Source organism: Mercenaria mercenaria, chromosome 5 (assembly GCF_021730395.1).
Source record: "Mercenaria mercenaria strain notata chromosome 5, MADL_Memer_1, whole genome shotgun sequence".
Classification (NCBI taxonomy): Eukaryota; Metazoa; Mollusca; class Bivalvia; order Venerida; family Veneridae; genus Mercenaria; species Mercenaria mercenaria.
Window position 1 is genome coordinate 42,756,759 of NC_069365.1, and position 14,153 is coordinate 42,770,911.

The 14,153-nt window shown below is 34.4% G+C and overlaps 2 protein-coding genes across 2 annotated transcripts; both read left to right on the plus strand.

Annotated features, from left to right (window-relative positions):
* Positions 1-220: 220 nt before the first annotated feature.
* LOC123558937 (uncharacterized) lies at positions 221-5,235 on the plus strand. The gene is made up of 4 exons (XM_045350772.2): positions 221-950; positions 1,949-2,041; positions 2,184-2,250; positions 2,567-5,235. The coding sequence occupies exons 1-4, from the start codon at positions 559-561 to the stop codon at positions 2,585-2,587; spliced, it is 573 nt and encodes a 190-aa protein (XP_045206707.1). The 5' UTR covers positions 221-558; the 3' UTR covers positions 2,588-5,235.
* Positions 5,236-6,280: 1,045 nt separating this feature from the next.
* Positions 6,281-7,681, plus strand: LOC123557029 (uncharacterized). Its single transcript, XM_053544568.1, has one exon. The coding sequence runs from the start codon at positions 6,281-6,283 to the stop codon at positions 7,679-7,681; it is 1,401 nt and encodes a 466-aa protein (XP_053400543.1).
* The last annotated feature ends 6,472 nt before the right edge of the window (positions 7,682-14,153 follow it).

A 14,153-nucleotide genomic window follows, 5' to 3' on the forward strand; every position in this document is an offset into this window, starting at 1 on the left:
GTTATTTTGAAATTGATTCAAAATTCATTAATCCCATGGCAATCTTTAAAATGTTCCGAATTAAATATAAATAAACCTTTGGCTCGGTTCCTTCTGTGTTAAACTTTATGAATGAATTTGCAGTGTTTACAAACATAAAGATACTGTTTTAACAATAAACTCTGTGACAATGTACCATCATTTAAAAAGGGGGAAACTTGAAACACATTAGGGTCTATTTGTATTGAATTGAATTTGAAACGGTCGCAAATATATTTTGAAATAACATAATAACACAATGACAATGTCTGTGACGTAACTGATCTAATCAAATTGTAAACAAACTTTGCCAAATCTTAGTTCTTTTACAAACTTCTATTTATCATGATAGCTTTATTTTGTTTTATTGAAATTGGAGGATATCGTGAAACTAATTATATATATTTTACGGGAAGTAATCGTCGACAATCTGTCAGTGAAATATAATATTTTGCGGTAGAAAGCTGAGAAGGATAAGATATAATCATTGTTAGAACTAGTAAGATTGATTAATTGCTGATATAAATCATAAAATTGAAAATGGATATCTATAACCTATCCCGGGACCGTGTTAAAGACACGCTGAAGAGCCCACCAGCGAGACATGTGTCAGTGAGTGATTCCTACACTGTGTCTATGTTAAGTGTGAGGGATCCTGTCCCAGACGACGAATCGGATGTGAGTGTAACAGAAAGCGGAGACGACACGGAATATCTAGCGGAAGCCTCGTTTGCAGGGGACGCGGATGAACACATCAAAGACCCTTGTGCAATTTGTTTTACAAATCGTAACTACTCTAAGAAAGCTACACATTTCTGCAGCGAATGTGGACTTCTTGGGCATTTCCTGTGCGAGCAGTGTTTGGGATTTCATAAGAAGTTTACCAACCACAAAGCGGTTAAATCGTTCGTGGCCGCAAAATACAAAAGAGGGTATGTTGCTAAAATGAGTTTGATGTATCCTAACTATTAACTGTATGTGCTCTTTCTTCTTCGTCTTTGAAGAACTGTTTGTTGAAATGTGACTTGAAAGGAACTGTACGGGCAATTGATAGTTACATAATTATGTAATAGTTTCATAACCAAAAAAAAATCTGCAACAGTAGGTGCGGAAATGTAAATGAACCAAGGAAAATATATAAGAAAACACTCAGCCATCCGGACTGTTCTGTTGTATAACTTAGATCAAGGCACAAATGTTTAAATTAAATTACTAAGATTTATAAAAAGGAATGAAAACTGTTGGCAGCTAGTATACCACGTGCTAATTCCTTGCCAAAATTTCTTTCAAGGTTCTGTTTACTCTGCGTAAGAATGACTAACTTAAATCTAAACACGCAATTAAAGTTTATCTTTTGTTATTTTGGTTTAAATCCAGCCATAACTGTTAATGTTTCCTCTATTCTCGTGCGATTGATTGTTCTGTCGTAATCAACACTACCTCATGTATTTTCTCAGGCAACTGAGATCCCCAAATTTAGAGAAAAAGATGCAATAACAGCATTTTCACCCACACCTGTATGTTATTGAAATAGAATACGCGTCTTTAAATTAAGTACTGCAGAAAATTATTTTTAATGTTTTTAAACACTGGTTTTCAACGAATATGGAAGCAAGAAAACTTGTACATATGCTTAATAACGATTATCAGCTGAAACATCTCTTTAAATGTGACCAAAAGTAAATGACCTACAGTAATTCAGAATATGGCTTAAGTGCATTATTTCTAAAACTACCTAGCACATTACTGCTAAATCCGTCTTACATGGCAACGAACAATTTAACAGTCTCCGAATACCGGAGGATATTGAAAATGTTATTGAATAGCTGTAAGTCTGATAACAAAATTATTGTGTGTACAATATATCATTTTTATGAGTGTTGAGTTTTCATACAGTTTATATCTGTAATATTTTCTTGTTTTGTTTCAGTGGTAATATGACAGACACTCAGAAAGAGCTTGATAATGAAAGAGAAAGTGTAAAGGTCGCCAAACGGGAAGTTAGTGAAAGGAACACAAAAATGTAAGATACATTCATTTTATTTGATAATTATAACAGCGACATTCGTTTTACTTTACGGAAGGTCTAGCTAGTCCAGTAATCAAGCATTTTCGACTACGGATCTATATACTTAGTAACATAATTATTCTATTTTTTTTTTCAGCAAAGAATTAGCAGTGGACCTGCAAACAGCCAATGTTCAGTTGAAAGTATTGCGTTTTAAGCTACAGGTAAGTTTTTATTCCAATAGATTCACTGTTTTCCTTTTTTTCTTTTTCTTTCAACGGCTTTCTTTCTTTTTGTTTACTTTTTATATGCGGATGAAGGTAAATATTACGGAGAGAACAACATTTGTGCTGTGCAATAGATTATTGTTTTTACGCTATATCTTGTGTTTTCATCGTACAAAATCAGTATTTATAAATAAATATTGGGTAAAAAATAAAAATTTTATATTTGATTCAGAAACAAAAGTAAAACTACCGTATGGTGGTATTATATGCCTTCATTGAGGGGAATATTTTACAACTTATTGTAACTTTACAGTTGACAGAAGACATGAAATAAGGAAGCCTGAATTAACAGAAGAGTGGGCTTTTTCAAGAATTGACTGAGGACGGTGTTGTTTTACTGACACAAAATGGCAATTCATTTGATCTCTTATGATGAAGACTTAGTTCTATAAGAATGTAAACTGTATAGTGTGCTGTTATTACCGCTGTTGCGGTAACTTATACGACATGAACCTACACAAAAATATATAATCGAAACCTGTAACGCCCCCTCGATACTTTATAAAATTATTTTTGATATTACATTTAGTACATTCATGAAATTTTCCTACATTTGTAAGAAAATATGTTGTAAATCAAATGTTAAAATTTCAGCAAAATTGAATAGTGCAATGATATCATCTTATTTATTCGGCGACCACTACCCATTTTAAGACAGGAGACGGCTTTACAGGTGTAGATCTCGAGTTTCCTCTGGTGTGTGGTCAAACCAGATCTAAAATATGATAGAAAAAAGAAGTAATTTTATACGCCGGTGTAACGGGACGTATTATGGAACATTTGCGGCGGCGGGCGGCGTGCTTCAACAAAAATTGTCCGCTCTTTAACTTGAGCAGTTTTTGTTCAATTTTCACAAACCTTGGTTCAATTACCAGCTGGATCTTACAAGTCTCTCTGGAGTTATGACCTTTGAATTACGCAAAATTGTGAAAATTAGAATTGGCCGCTGTCTGACTTAGCAATTCTTGTCCAGATTTCACCAAAATGAGTCATGTTTATAGACATAATATGTTGGCCAGGTTCGACAACCATCCGGGTTGTCCCAGCGGCTCTAGAATTATGGCCCTTGAGTTAGTAAGTATTGCGAGAAATTGACAATGGTCTCCTGTGGCTCTCTAGAACTTGAGTAGTTCTTATTCGATGATCACCAAACTTGGTCACAATGTTTATGGGCATAATATCTCTGACAAGTTCAATTATCAGCTGATTAGTCCAAGTCACTTTTTGAGTTATTACACATGAATTACCCCAAACTATGAGAATTGACAGTGCATGTTAAATAACTTAATCCAGTGTTCACCAAATTTAGTCACACAGTTTACGGGCCTATGATTTTAGCCCAGTACGATAACCAGTCAGATCGTCTTTGTCTTTTGATTGAGAAAACGTATAACTAGGTTGCTTAATAAGCAGAGTATTTTAAAAGTCAAAAGTAACTTGCTGTGTGGGAGGTATATTGTTATAGGTTGTTTTATGATTTTCTTGCCTTGTAAAAAAATTCATTCGTTGTAAATTTCAGACATTTTTTATATGTATGTGGCCTTTTAAAATAGGGTTGAGATCGTAAAGTGAATAAAATTTTATCTTAGCAATTATACTTCAGATTTGGTTAACGTTTTTACATGTTATTTACAACAAATTGTTTTAATGATAAAGTTGAGAAATTTCATAAATGTACAGTATGTAAAATCACAGACAATTGCCAGTGTATCAAGTTATCGATAAGTGTATGTTTGTTAGTTAATTATTCTTTTTATCTTTTTTCTTAAATACACTGTCTTTTTGTATATATATGGCATTTAACCAGATTCCACTGAATCTACCGGCGAAGTATGTGTACCAATGTGTCTGGATATTGCATTTATTTTTATGCATATTTAAACGCTACACTATTTATCATATTACTTATCAAATAAATGTAATTCATTCGCTTAGATGTCCAGTAGTAAGGGTAAAATTTGTCAGCTTGCCAATTCAGGTGATATCCAATGTTTCATATGTATACTTGTCACATTGAATTCAAATTCCTCCTCGAAAATATGCGCTAATGAAATTCATTATTTTTCGGCGACGCCGTCTAAATTCGTTTCGTTACCTATGCCACGTGACCTCAGTTTGCAAATCAAACTACTTGATAACGCATTATAGATAATTTATCAAAATGGAAGATTTATGCAACACTCTGCCTGATTGGACGAGAGTGTCAATTTCTTTCACTCTGTTGATTGTGCTACGCTGAGTGAAATGTAGACAAAGCGTTTATCCTAAACGACGCTGTTCACAGTTTTAAAGCTAAATTTGGCTCAGTATATTTAGCGAGAATATTGATATATCTCAAAATGATAAGTAAGTTTAATAAATATGATAAAAACCTGTTCAAATACCAACATATATCAGATTAAAGAAAGAGCTGAATACGGTCTGCGTATCACATGAATAAGGGTGTGATAAGAGTCTTTTATGTAGAGAAGTGCTTTTTAAAAGATTTTCCTTGTTACAGTTGTCGTCTGTATATGAAAAGGTTTCTTGCTTTTGTGACTTATTTAGATTGCATATTAAAATGAGTACTTGTTTGCTTTGATATATTTGTTATAAATTATTTAACTGATTTATTATATATGAATATTTTTCTTAAGTATGGTATGCAAATATTGAACTCAGTTGAAATCTGTTTTATTATATATATGCTATATAATGACTGAATCTCATTACATTGAAATGAAGGTACGCTGCATACAGTTTATCTATGTGATATGACTACGGTCAAACTTTGCTTATGAAAAAGAAATATTGAAATAGTTACTATTGTATGTTTTGCTTGACCTTCACTTTTTTATAGGTGTGACGTCATTGTCCAAAGATTCATGAATAGCGAATATGCATTTGTTAAAGCGGGATCAGTTGGCCTATTTTAGAAATAAATAAAAATAATAAATAAATATCCTTTAATTGATTTTTTCTCATGTATTCTAATCAAACTTGATTTGTAGCATCTTTATTAGGCCCGCAGCCAACTTTGTTCAGCTGGGACGTTTGACCCCTTTTAGGGGCTGCTAGAGCTAAAACTAGAAACGCCTTTATACAGCGTCTCATGAACAGCTTGGTGGATCTTTGTCATACATAGTCTGAAGCATCATTATAAGGTCCTCTTCCAAATTTATTTATATAGGAACTTGGGCCCTATTAGGGACCACTATAGCTAAAAGTAGATATGCCTTTCTTCGCATTAACCACTAAAATGTAATGGATTTTTATCAAAATCGATAACAAGATCGTAAGGTCTCCTGCTATTTTGTTACAAATGGGGATAGGGACCAATTTAGCTAAAATATAAACACGTTTAATGACCTCTTCTCATGAACCGCTTCATGGATCTTCATCAAACTACTGCTGTAATTATTCGTCTAAGGATACACGAAACAAAATTGCAACCCTACGAAACCTTTGCGAAAAATTAAAAGAGAACCATTTAAATTGTTAAAGTGCGGTGTTTAGTTTTGCAAAATGTTAGATGAAAGATGAATGTTAGATGAAAAATTCATAAACTTCTTTCCTTATTACAATTCGCCGACCATCATTTTTAAAGATATTTCTTGTTTGAAAATGTTCCTGCTCCAATTCAATAACATCTGTTACTTCCTGCTCCAATTCAATAACAAGAACATAAATTATGCAGCTTGCAAAAAGTCCAATATCAAATTTCAAATAAAGCGCATGCGTGAACAGATAAGAGATTAAATTATCGTCTTACCGTCGTAAAATATTTCAAAATGTTAATGTGTTTACACTGTGCAGATTTCAATAAAGTATATTTTATAGAAAACATTTGTTTCGATCATACGCTATACTCGTTTAATTGGTTGCATCATTGGACAATCGTTCGTTACCCGTGGTAAGATCGAAATTAATACCGCCGGATAAATTAATACCGTTGGAATTTTGTTGTTTTGACACGGATATTAAGGATATGGCAACTGCCGAAGTAGACGGGGCTAGATCGTCAGAAAGGACAATCAGCTTGGAGAACAAAGAGGAAAAGTTTGAGGATACTGAAAATGTAGGTACATTGTTGGACCACCACTGTCAACCTTGTTTTACTGAAGACATGACAGTCAAATCGTCTAAGTTTTGTGTAGACTGCAATGAATTCCTCTGCAAAGATTGCATTAGAGTTCACAGAAAATTAAACTGCACAAGACACCATCAAATTGTAGACAATAGAGATGACATCAGCAACCTTCCTACAATGACGAGTGCAGGAATATGTTTTTATCACTCTGATAAGCAATTAGATAGGTTTTGTGAACAACATGATGAATTTTGTTGCGTTTCATGTTTGAAAACCAGACATAGGGCATGTAAGGCTAAATCGACCATAAACGAAGTTTCATCAAAACTTTCAGAGGAAGAAGTTAATGACGTTGAAGAGAAAATAGAAAAGGTCATAGTAAAGTTGCAAGAGGTCAAAGCAACTCGCTCAAAAGACATGGATTTGCTGGTTACTCAGAGGCAAGAAACCCTGAATTCCCTCGGATCAGTAAAGCTTGATTTGCAGAATGTATTTGAGCAACTGCACCAAAAACATACAGAAACAGTTGAAAGGAAATGTGTGAAACTTCGAGGAAAATTAGAAAATGATATTCAAACGTGCGTCGAAATGGAAGAAAGTTTAAAGAAATCTGAACTGGCATTGAAATGTGAAGATAAAACAAAGCAGTTTGTAACTATGAAACAACTCTTAAAACAACTTGTCATTGTCGAAACTACAGCAAATGCAATGGTAAATGAAGTTCCGGAAAAGAGTTTGGAGTTGAAGAGAACGCCGCTTTGTTCCAGAGTATTGAATCAACCAGAACTACTCATCGATTTCTCCGAGGATGTGCGTTTATACAAAACAACTGGCGAAGCAGACACGGTATGCGAACGGAAATTAAATATTTTTAGTACTGAATCAAACGAATACAAAAAGATGCGTTGCACCTGCATATATCGGAGCCCCATAGATTTGATATTTTCTGATAACTCATCACTTTCCATATATGACAGAATGAGAAAACAAACTAAGCAAATGAGCTTCCGTATAAAGATTTCGGCTATTACTGTGGAGAAAGATACATTTTTCATCGCCCTGCAAGATCAAGGTTTGATCGTCACTCCTGGGGAAAATGACAAAATGATGGCTGTTCTTAAAACTGGTGAGCCATGTGTTGGTGTCATTAAATCATCCAGCATGTTTTATGTCACGGTTGCGAGTAATCAGGCAGGTCAGCTGCGGGAATATACTCTTAAAGGAAATCTGAATAATGTTTTGAAAACAAACGATAAGGGAGAAAACATACGGTCTAAAGGGGATTTCTCTAGTGGATGATATATCTCTCTTTGTTCTATTTGAAAATGGGGAAGTCAGACAAACTAAGGATGAGGGAGAAACCTGGAATATTGTATTGAAAGAGCCAGAGCCAAAAGTGAGACGTAAAACATTATATAATTCTATTTGTTGGGATGGATACTCCTCAATGTTCGTGTCATGCACATTTGGAATGTGCCTGAAAGTCATGCAATTCCGCCTGGAATTCAACCATAAGTAATTGGTAGAATTACTATATACACGTATACTAGTGTGTCATGCATTTAGTATTTCTACCGTTCTGATTAAAATGTCATAAATAAACACAGGTAATAAAACGAACAAAGATTTATAATAGATGGTCAAAACCTCGGGTATCCGTATTGATAAAGATGACACTTTTAAAAGTGTTCGAAGTAAATCCTTTATGTTGTCTAGTATCCTTTTTACTGTAGTTGCAAGGATTATCTATTGTAACCATCTGTTTGATGTGTGTCCATCGTCTGTCCAACACATTACAGATCTCATTTCTTGAAACAAACTAGCCACAACTTAAGACGGTGGGCGGTCAAGTTCGTTAATAAGAAATTAACATACAGTTTAGTTGTACCTTCTTGCTTTTATGGCACACCTAGGTGTGTCACTTTGACTTAGAAGGCACACACCTGCCATCTAGTGAACTTTTTATTATATACATTAACTTCATATTTATCTTTGTATCTTCATTTTTCATATTTTCCACAACTTAAAGTATCAAACCTATTTTTATTAATATTTCCATCATTATTTGAGAATCGTTCAGAAAACGATTCAGCACCCTTTCTCCCGCCATGAAAACTCTGCTACATGAGGCACATTGTGCTATGATGTATCCGTCAACAGCGGCAAAATGACCGTTTTCAACAGCGTTCTTCTTAATACTATTTATAGTAAGGGATAGTTATAATGATAGACAAAATTTATCCAGTAACACAATAGTATTCGCCCTTGAATTAGTCTGAATGAGATTAATATACGGCATGTTTGTACCTTCTTGCCATAATGACACACCTAGTGTCATAAATTCCCGCCGGCCAATATGAATCTAGGTGTGTCATTCTGACTAGAAGGCATACAGAAACCGTTTATTGACCTTTTTATTACATATCATCTTTTCATGTATATTTTGGTATTTTCATTTTCCATATTTTCCACAAGCTTAAGTATCATTTGTATTGCTTTCATTTCATCAACAATTCCATCATAATTTGAGAATCGGCAAGAAAACGAGCACCGTTCACACGCCATTGTGACGTGACTACATGACGTTCCCTGGTATGACGTACCATTTGGGTCAAAAGTCTGAAGTCGCTCGAGCGATATTATTATACACGTTCAGCGAAGAGTTATTAAGAGGCTAGATAAAGCTGCATCGCAAAAGTAGTAAATTACTCGGACAGAACCTTCATCATTAAAAAGTTTAATCTGTACCATTCAAATTAAAAGTATGAGGAGCGAGTCTGGAATTATTGATTGTATTATTGGTATATTGGTCATAACATTTCTACAAATGATTCCATTAACATTATCTTCAGCCTTTGATGTTAATATCACTCATATTATTTCTGCGCATCTATGCTAAAAAGGTTAATTTTGTAATGAACTGGCTTTTTGTAGCTTGGTTTTATTTCGGCCTGCACAGAGTCTTTTAAGTGCATTATTATGTCAACCGACATTTATCAACTCGTGTCTATTCTTTGTAAAATAGAAAATAGATTTTAGAAAAATATGTATAATATGAATTTAAAATTTTACAAAATCGTTTTGAATGCGCTTTTAACCGTTTATGGAACTTGATGCAATTGTCCAATAACATTAAACTTCTGATAACCTGATGGCTGCAAATCAAATTGTTTGATATTTTACAGTCGTACTACTAAAGAAAATATAACTTAAAAATCATTTGAAAAACAAGATTGTATTCTCCTCTTTTTTCGTAATGGTAAAGCATTTTACAGGAGACCCTTTTGTCATTATTGGGGAGCATTAGCGATTTGTTAAAGTTTTTGTTTTTTTCCGGTTAGAATGAATCAGTTTGGTCACTTTATGCTAAAGTTAGCAGTGTTTTATGCATTTGTCTTAACAGTTGACTGCAAGGTATATTCTAATGATCCATTCTCATCTCCAGTATTATATGCCCAAACCAAAGAGTGAATATTTCAGATTTTTTTTCTGTACTCTGGAATGGCCTTCCCCAGTACATACAAAATGCAACTTCAGTTAAACATTTTAAATCCTTATATCTACAATGGAGCAAATTTGGGACCAAAAAAGGTTGCAAAATGTGACATCTTTTGTGTGTAAATGAATTTACAACACTTACTGAGATATCACTTTCCGTTCTAAATATTATTTTGAGACTATTCATACTTTGATAAAATGTTGAGAATATCTAATCAATGGACAAAAAATAAGGACAAATTGATATTTAAATTTAATGGATTATCTATCAGACGGGTACTGTTAGCACTACACTAGCTCTAGACTATGATATATTTTCTAAATATTTATTTTTAAAGTTGTGACTATAGCCCGTCTATATCCTAGGTCCAATATCAATCATTTTTCTCAGAAAATCTGTAAAATAGACTGGCATTTGTCACCATTACATAAAATAAGAGAAAATACAAAAATCTGAAATTCTGTGACAATTATTTATTATCAGTTTAGTGGCTGGTCTATATTAGCTCTACATTGGGAACATTGGGCACATCTAATACAGCTAACAATGTATTACTTGTTTACAACAAATAGAACAAGTCAAATGGTTTATCGCGGCCAGAAATTTGTACAAACCGGACAGAAGTTGCGAAATTGTCATTTGTGCAGGAAAGAAGCGTTTACCATAATGTCCAGTACTGGACAGGTATAGTGACCATGCACGGGCACAGCCCATTTTCTCAGAGTAGGGTCCGATCCCCTGCCCCCCCCCCCCCACCCTGGAAATTTTGAAACTTAGCACTTCATTTTTGCATTCTGGGACAGTTTTATGGACTAACCTGTTAAATGTGGGAAAATGATAAAATCAAGCTTTCTTGAAGGTAAAATTCTTAGTTTCTTTTAGATAAATAATATGAATTATGTCGGGGTCGTATGTAGCAGCAGCCGCATATACTTTACATGCAGTCCTAATGTTGCCTTTTTCGAAAAACATTTTCTTTCCTTCTTGTCTTCTTTCCTTTTTTAAAGATTTTCCAGAGGGGGTCCGGACCCCCGGATTCCCCCCCCCCCCCTCTGGATCCGCGCATGGTGACATATCATGCTTTCTGTTTATGCAGGTAAACTTGTGTTTGGTTAAATTTCAACAGAGCACAATTGTCTGAACAGTGTACAGACTCATTACGGTTTTTTCAGGCAAGGGTGGAGAAAAAGTGGTAGACAATGTAAGCAGTAACATTTTTATTAAAAAAAAATAAACAATGAGACAAACATTTCCAACATCTTTGGACGGTTCAAAAATCCCATGTTAAACATACGACAAGTCGAAAGATTTCCTGCGGCCAGAATTAGTTACACAGACCAGAAATGGTTATGGATGTATGGGTGACCACTCAGCCTAAAAAGTAACTTATGGGAGAATAACGTACTTGTTTTTTTTATGATACCATTACGCTTAAATGTAGGAAATATTACTCCATTCTACATAATTCTACATAATTTTCAAGTGTATATAGATCTATGAAATATGTGTTTCTTAATTGTTTTGAGCAAAAATAACTATATTTCCCTTTCATGTATAACATAACTTTTAGCTCATCTGGTCACATTCCTTGACTATATTGAAATACTTTACTAAATCTTTCACAAATGTGATTCATGTCTTCACCTGGACTTCGTTGACAACACAGGACCATAATACAGGAAACTGAAAAGCAATTAGCAAAAAAACCCTTATGCACAACTAGGTATCAATATTGATCATTGCTGAAAGTTTGAATAAATTATATAAAATAATGAATGAGGAATTCAGGTCACAAAAATTTCTCTATATCATACAGAGTGCCAGCTATATTGCAAAAACGGCGTTCCATAAACGCGATAAGCCAATCGCTTATCGGTAAAAAGTCACGTGAAATCACCCAGTCCCCATGTGCTACACTACTTGTTGTATTCCAATATACCTGGCCGCAGGTAATAAAGCCCGAAACGCGTGAAAATGTTCCGAATGTAAATCGGGTGAAGTAAGCGCTCTGTGTATAGAGTTAGATTATGCGTCTAGATTGATTAAACTGGGCGAGTCTACGTACTTATTACTTGAGGATGAAAAAAAAAACGTGTTTTTAGCTCGACTATTCGAAGAATAGTCTAGCTATTCTACTCACCCTGGCGTCGGCGTTGGCGTCGGCGTCACACCTTGGTTAAGTTTTTGCATGCAAGTACATACAGCCATCAATTAAAGGCATATAGTTTTGAAACTTATTTTTTCTTTTTCTAGGTCAATTACCAACCTCTCTGGGTCAAGTCCCATAACTCTGACATGTATTTTGAGCAAATTATGCCCCCTTTTGGACTTAGAAAATTTTAATTAAAGTTTTACATGCAAGTTACTATCTCCAAAACTAATGCAGATATTGATTTGAAACTTCACATGTGTCTCCTGGGTTATTAAACTAGTTGATAGCAGCAAGTTCCATAACTCTGACTTTCATTTTAGCCAAATTATTCCCCCTTTTGGACTTAGAAAATTCTGGTTAAAGTTTTGCGTGCAAGTATATACAGCAATTTCTAAAAGGCATATAGATTTGAAACTTATTTTTTCTTTTTCTAGATCAATTACCAACCTCACTAGGTCAAGTCCCATAACTCTGACATGTTTTTTGAGCAAATTATGCCCCCTTTTAGACTACGAAAATTTTGGTTAAAGTTTTACATGCAAGTTATTATCTCCAGAATTAATGCAGATATTGATTGAAACTTCACATGTGACTTCGGGGTTATAAAACTAGTTGATAGCAGCAAGTCCAATAACTCTGACCTTCATTTTGGCCAAATTATGTCCCCTTTTGGACTTAGCAAATTCTGGTTAAAGTTTTGCGTGCAAGTACAACAGCTATTACTAAAAGGCATATAGATTTGAAACTTATTTTTTTTTTCTAGATCAATTACTAACCTCACTGGATCAAGTCCCATAACTCTGGCATGTATTTTGGGCAAATTATGCCCCCTTTTGGACTTTGAAAATTCTGGTTAAAGTTTTACATGCAAGTTTCTATCTCCAAAACTAATGCAGATATTGAATTGAAACTTCACATGTGCCTTCGGGGTTATAAAACTAGTTGATAGCAGCAAGTCCCATAACTGATATGCATTTTGGTCAAATTATTCCCCCTTTTGAACTTAAAACTCTTTTGATATTTAGCTTTTTATGGTGATATTTTCCTGCTTCTGGGACAATATTTCGAATAGTCGAGCTTGGCTGTCTTACGGACAGCTCTTGTTTAAATGTTGCTCTTAAACAAGGATGGCTGTTGAACTACTAAAAGTTCAACAACAGTTAATGAGACCTGTTTCACCCACAAGTAAAGAATTCACAGGTCCATTATGAAATATTTTCCCCAGCGCGCATATACTTGTCCTATTCAATATCAACGGTCGCGATCAACGAACATTGCATTGGGAGTCAAAACCTATCATGTAAGCTCCAGAAGCTTTCAGTTCAATCCACTTGTCTTGATATTTGTATTATATGTATGTTACACGTATGGATGTTATGTGTTATATATATCTTGATAAATAAATATGTTTAAACCAAATCCTATTCAGTTAAAACATATATCTAATAAATGAGTTAATACGCGAAAGATTATTATAATTTTTAAGTTATAACTTGAAAATAAATTAATAAATGAATTTCAACATCGCAACTGGAGTATTGGATTCGTGTAAAGGCCCAAATGCTTATCATTAGAAACTGATGTATTTCATTTTAAACATGTAACATAAGGAAACAGGTAGTCTAGGTCAGGCCGTCGTCGTCTCGAATCATTAGCCATTCGGAATTTCCGACAGATTTTGTAATTGCTTTAAAATAGTCCTAAATCGCTTATTACTGCTTATTTCATGAAGAGGGCGTTATGAGTCGTAAGTGTACAAGACCTTGACTGTTTATTAGATACCATGAAAAGTTGTTCACTGCGACGGTAACAGATGGTGTTTAAGACGAGCGTTCTGTTTGTCATCATTTGTTTTGTCTTTGCATTAAAATGCTGTCCAGTAAAGTTCGAATCATTCGTATATCTGTATTTGACAGAACAGCTGACAACGCTTGTTCCTTTCAAGGAAGTCATGTCGACATGATTCCTGGTACATTCGGTCATACCGAAAGAGCCTCAAAATGGCGACAGACGGCATTGTTTACAAGTGGATAATGAAGTTATATATTTTCTTGGCCCTCTTTTACTTTTGTTTATATCTCAGATCCGCTTCTAAGTACGTCATTTGAGAAGATTGTACT

Bases quoted from the DNA above. Each gene is read 5' to 3' on its own strand.
- LOC123558937 (XM_045350772.2), top strand. From the start codon at position 559: ATGGATATCTATAACCTATCCCGGGACCGTGTTAAAGACACGCTGAAG. The intron at 2,042-2,183 runs GTAAGATACATT...TTTTTTTTTCAG, and splicing joins AGTGAAAGGAACACAAAAAT to CAAAGAATTAGCAGTGGACC. The intron at 2,251-2,566 runs GTAAGTTTTTAT...GTAACTTTACAG, and splicing joins TATTGCGTTTTAAGCTACAG to TTGACAGAAGACATGAAATA.
- LOC123557029 (XM_053544568.1), top strand. From the start codon at position 6,281: ATGGCAACTGCCGAAGTAGACGGGGCTAGATCGTCAGAAAGGACAATC.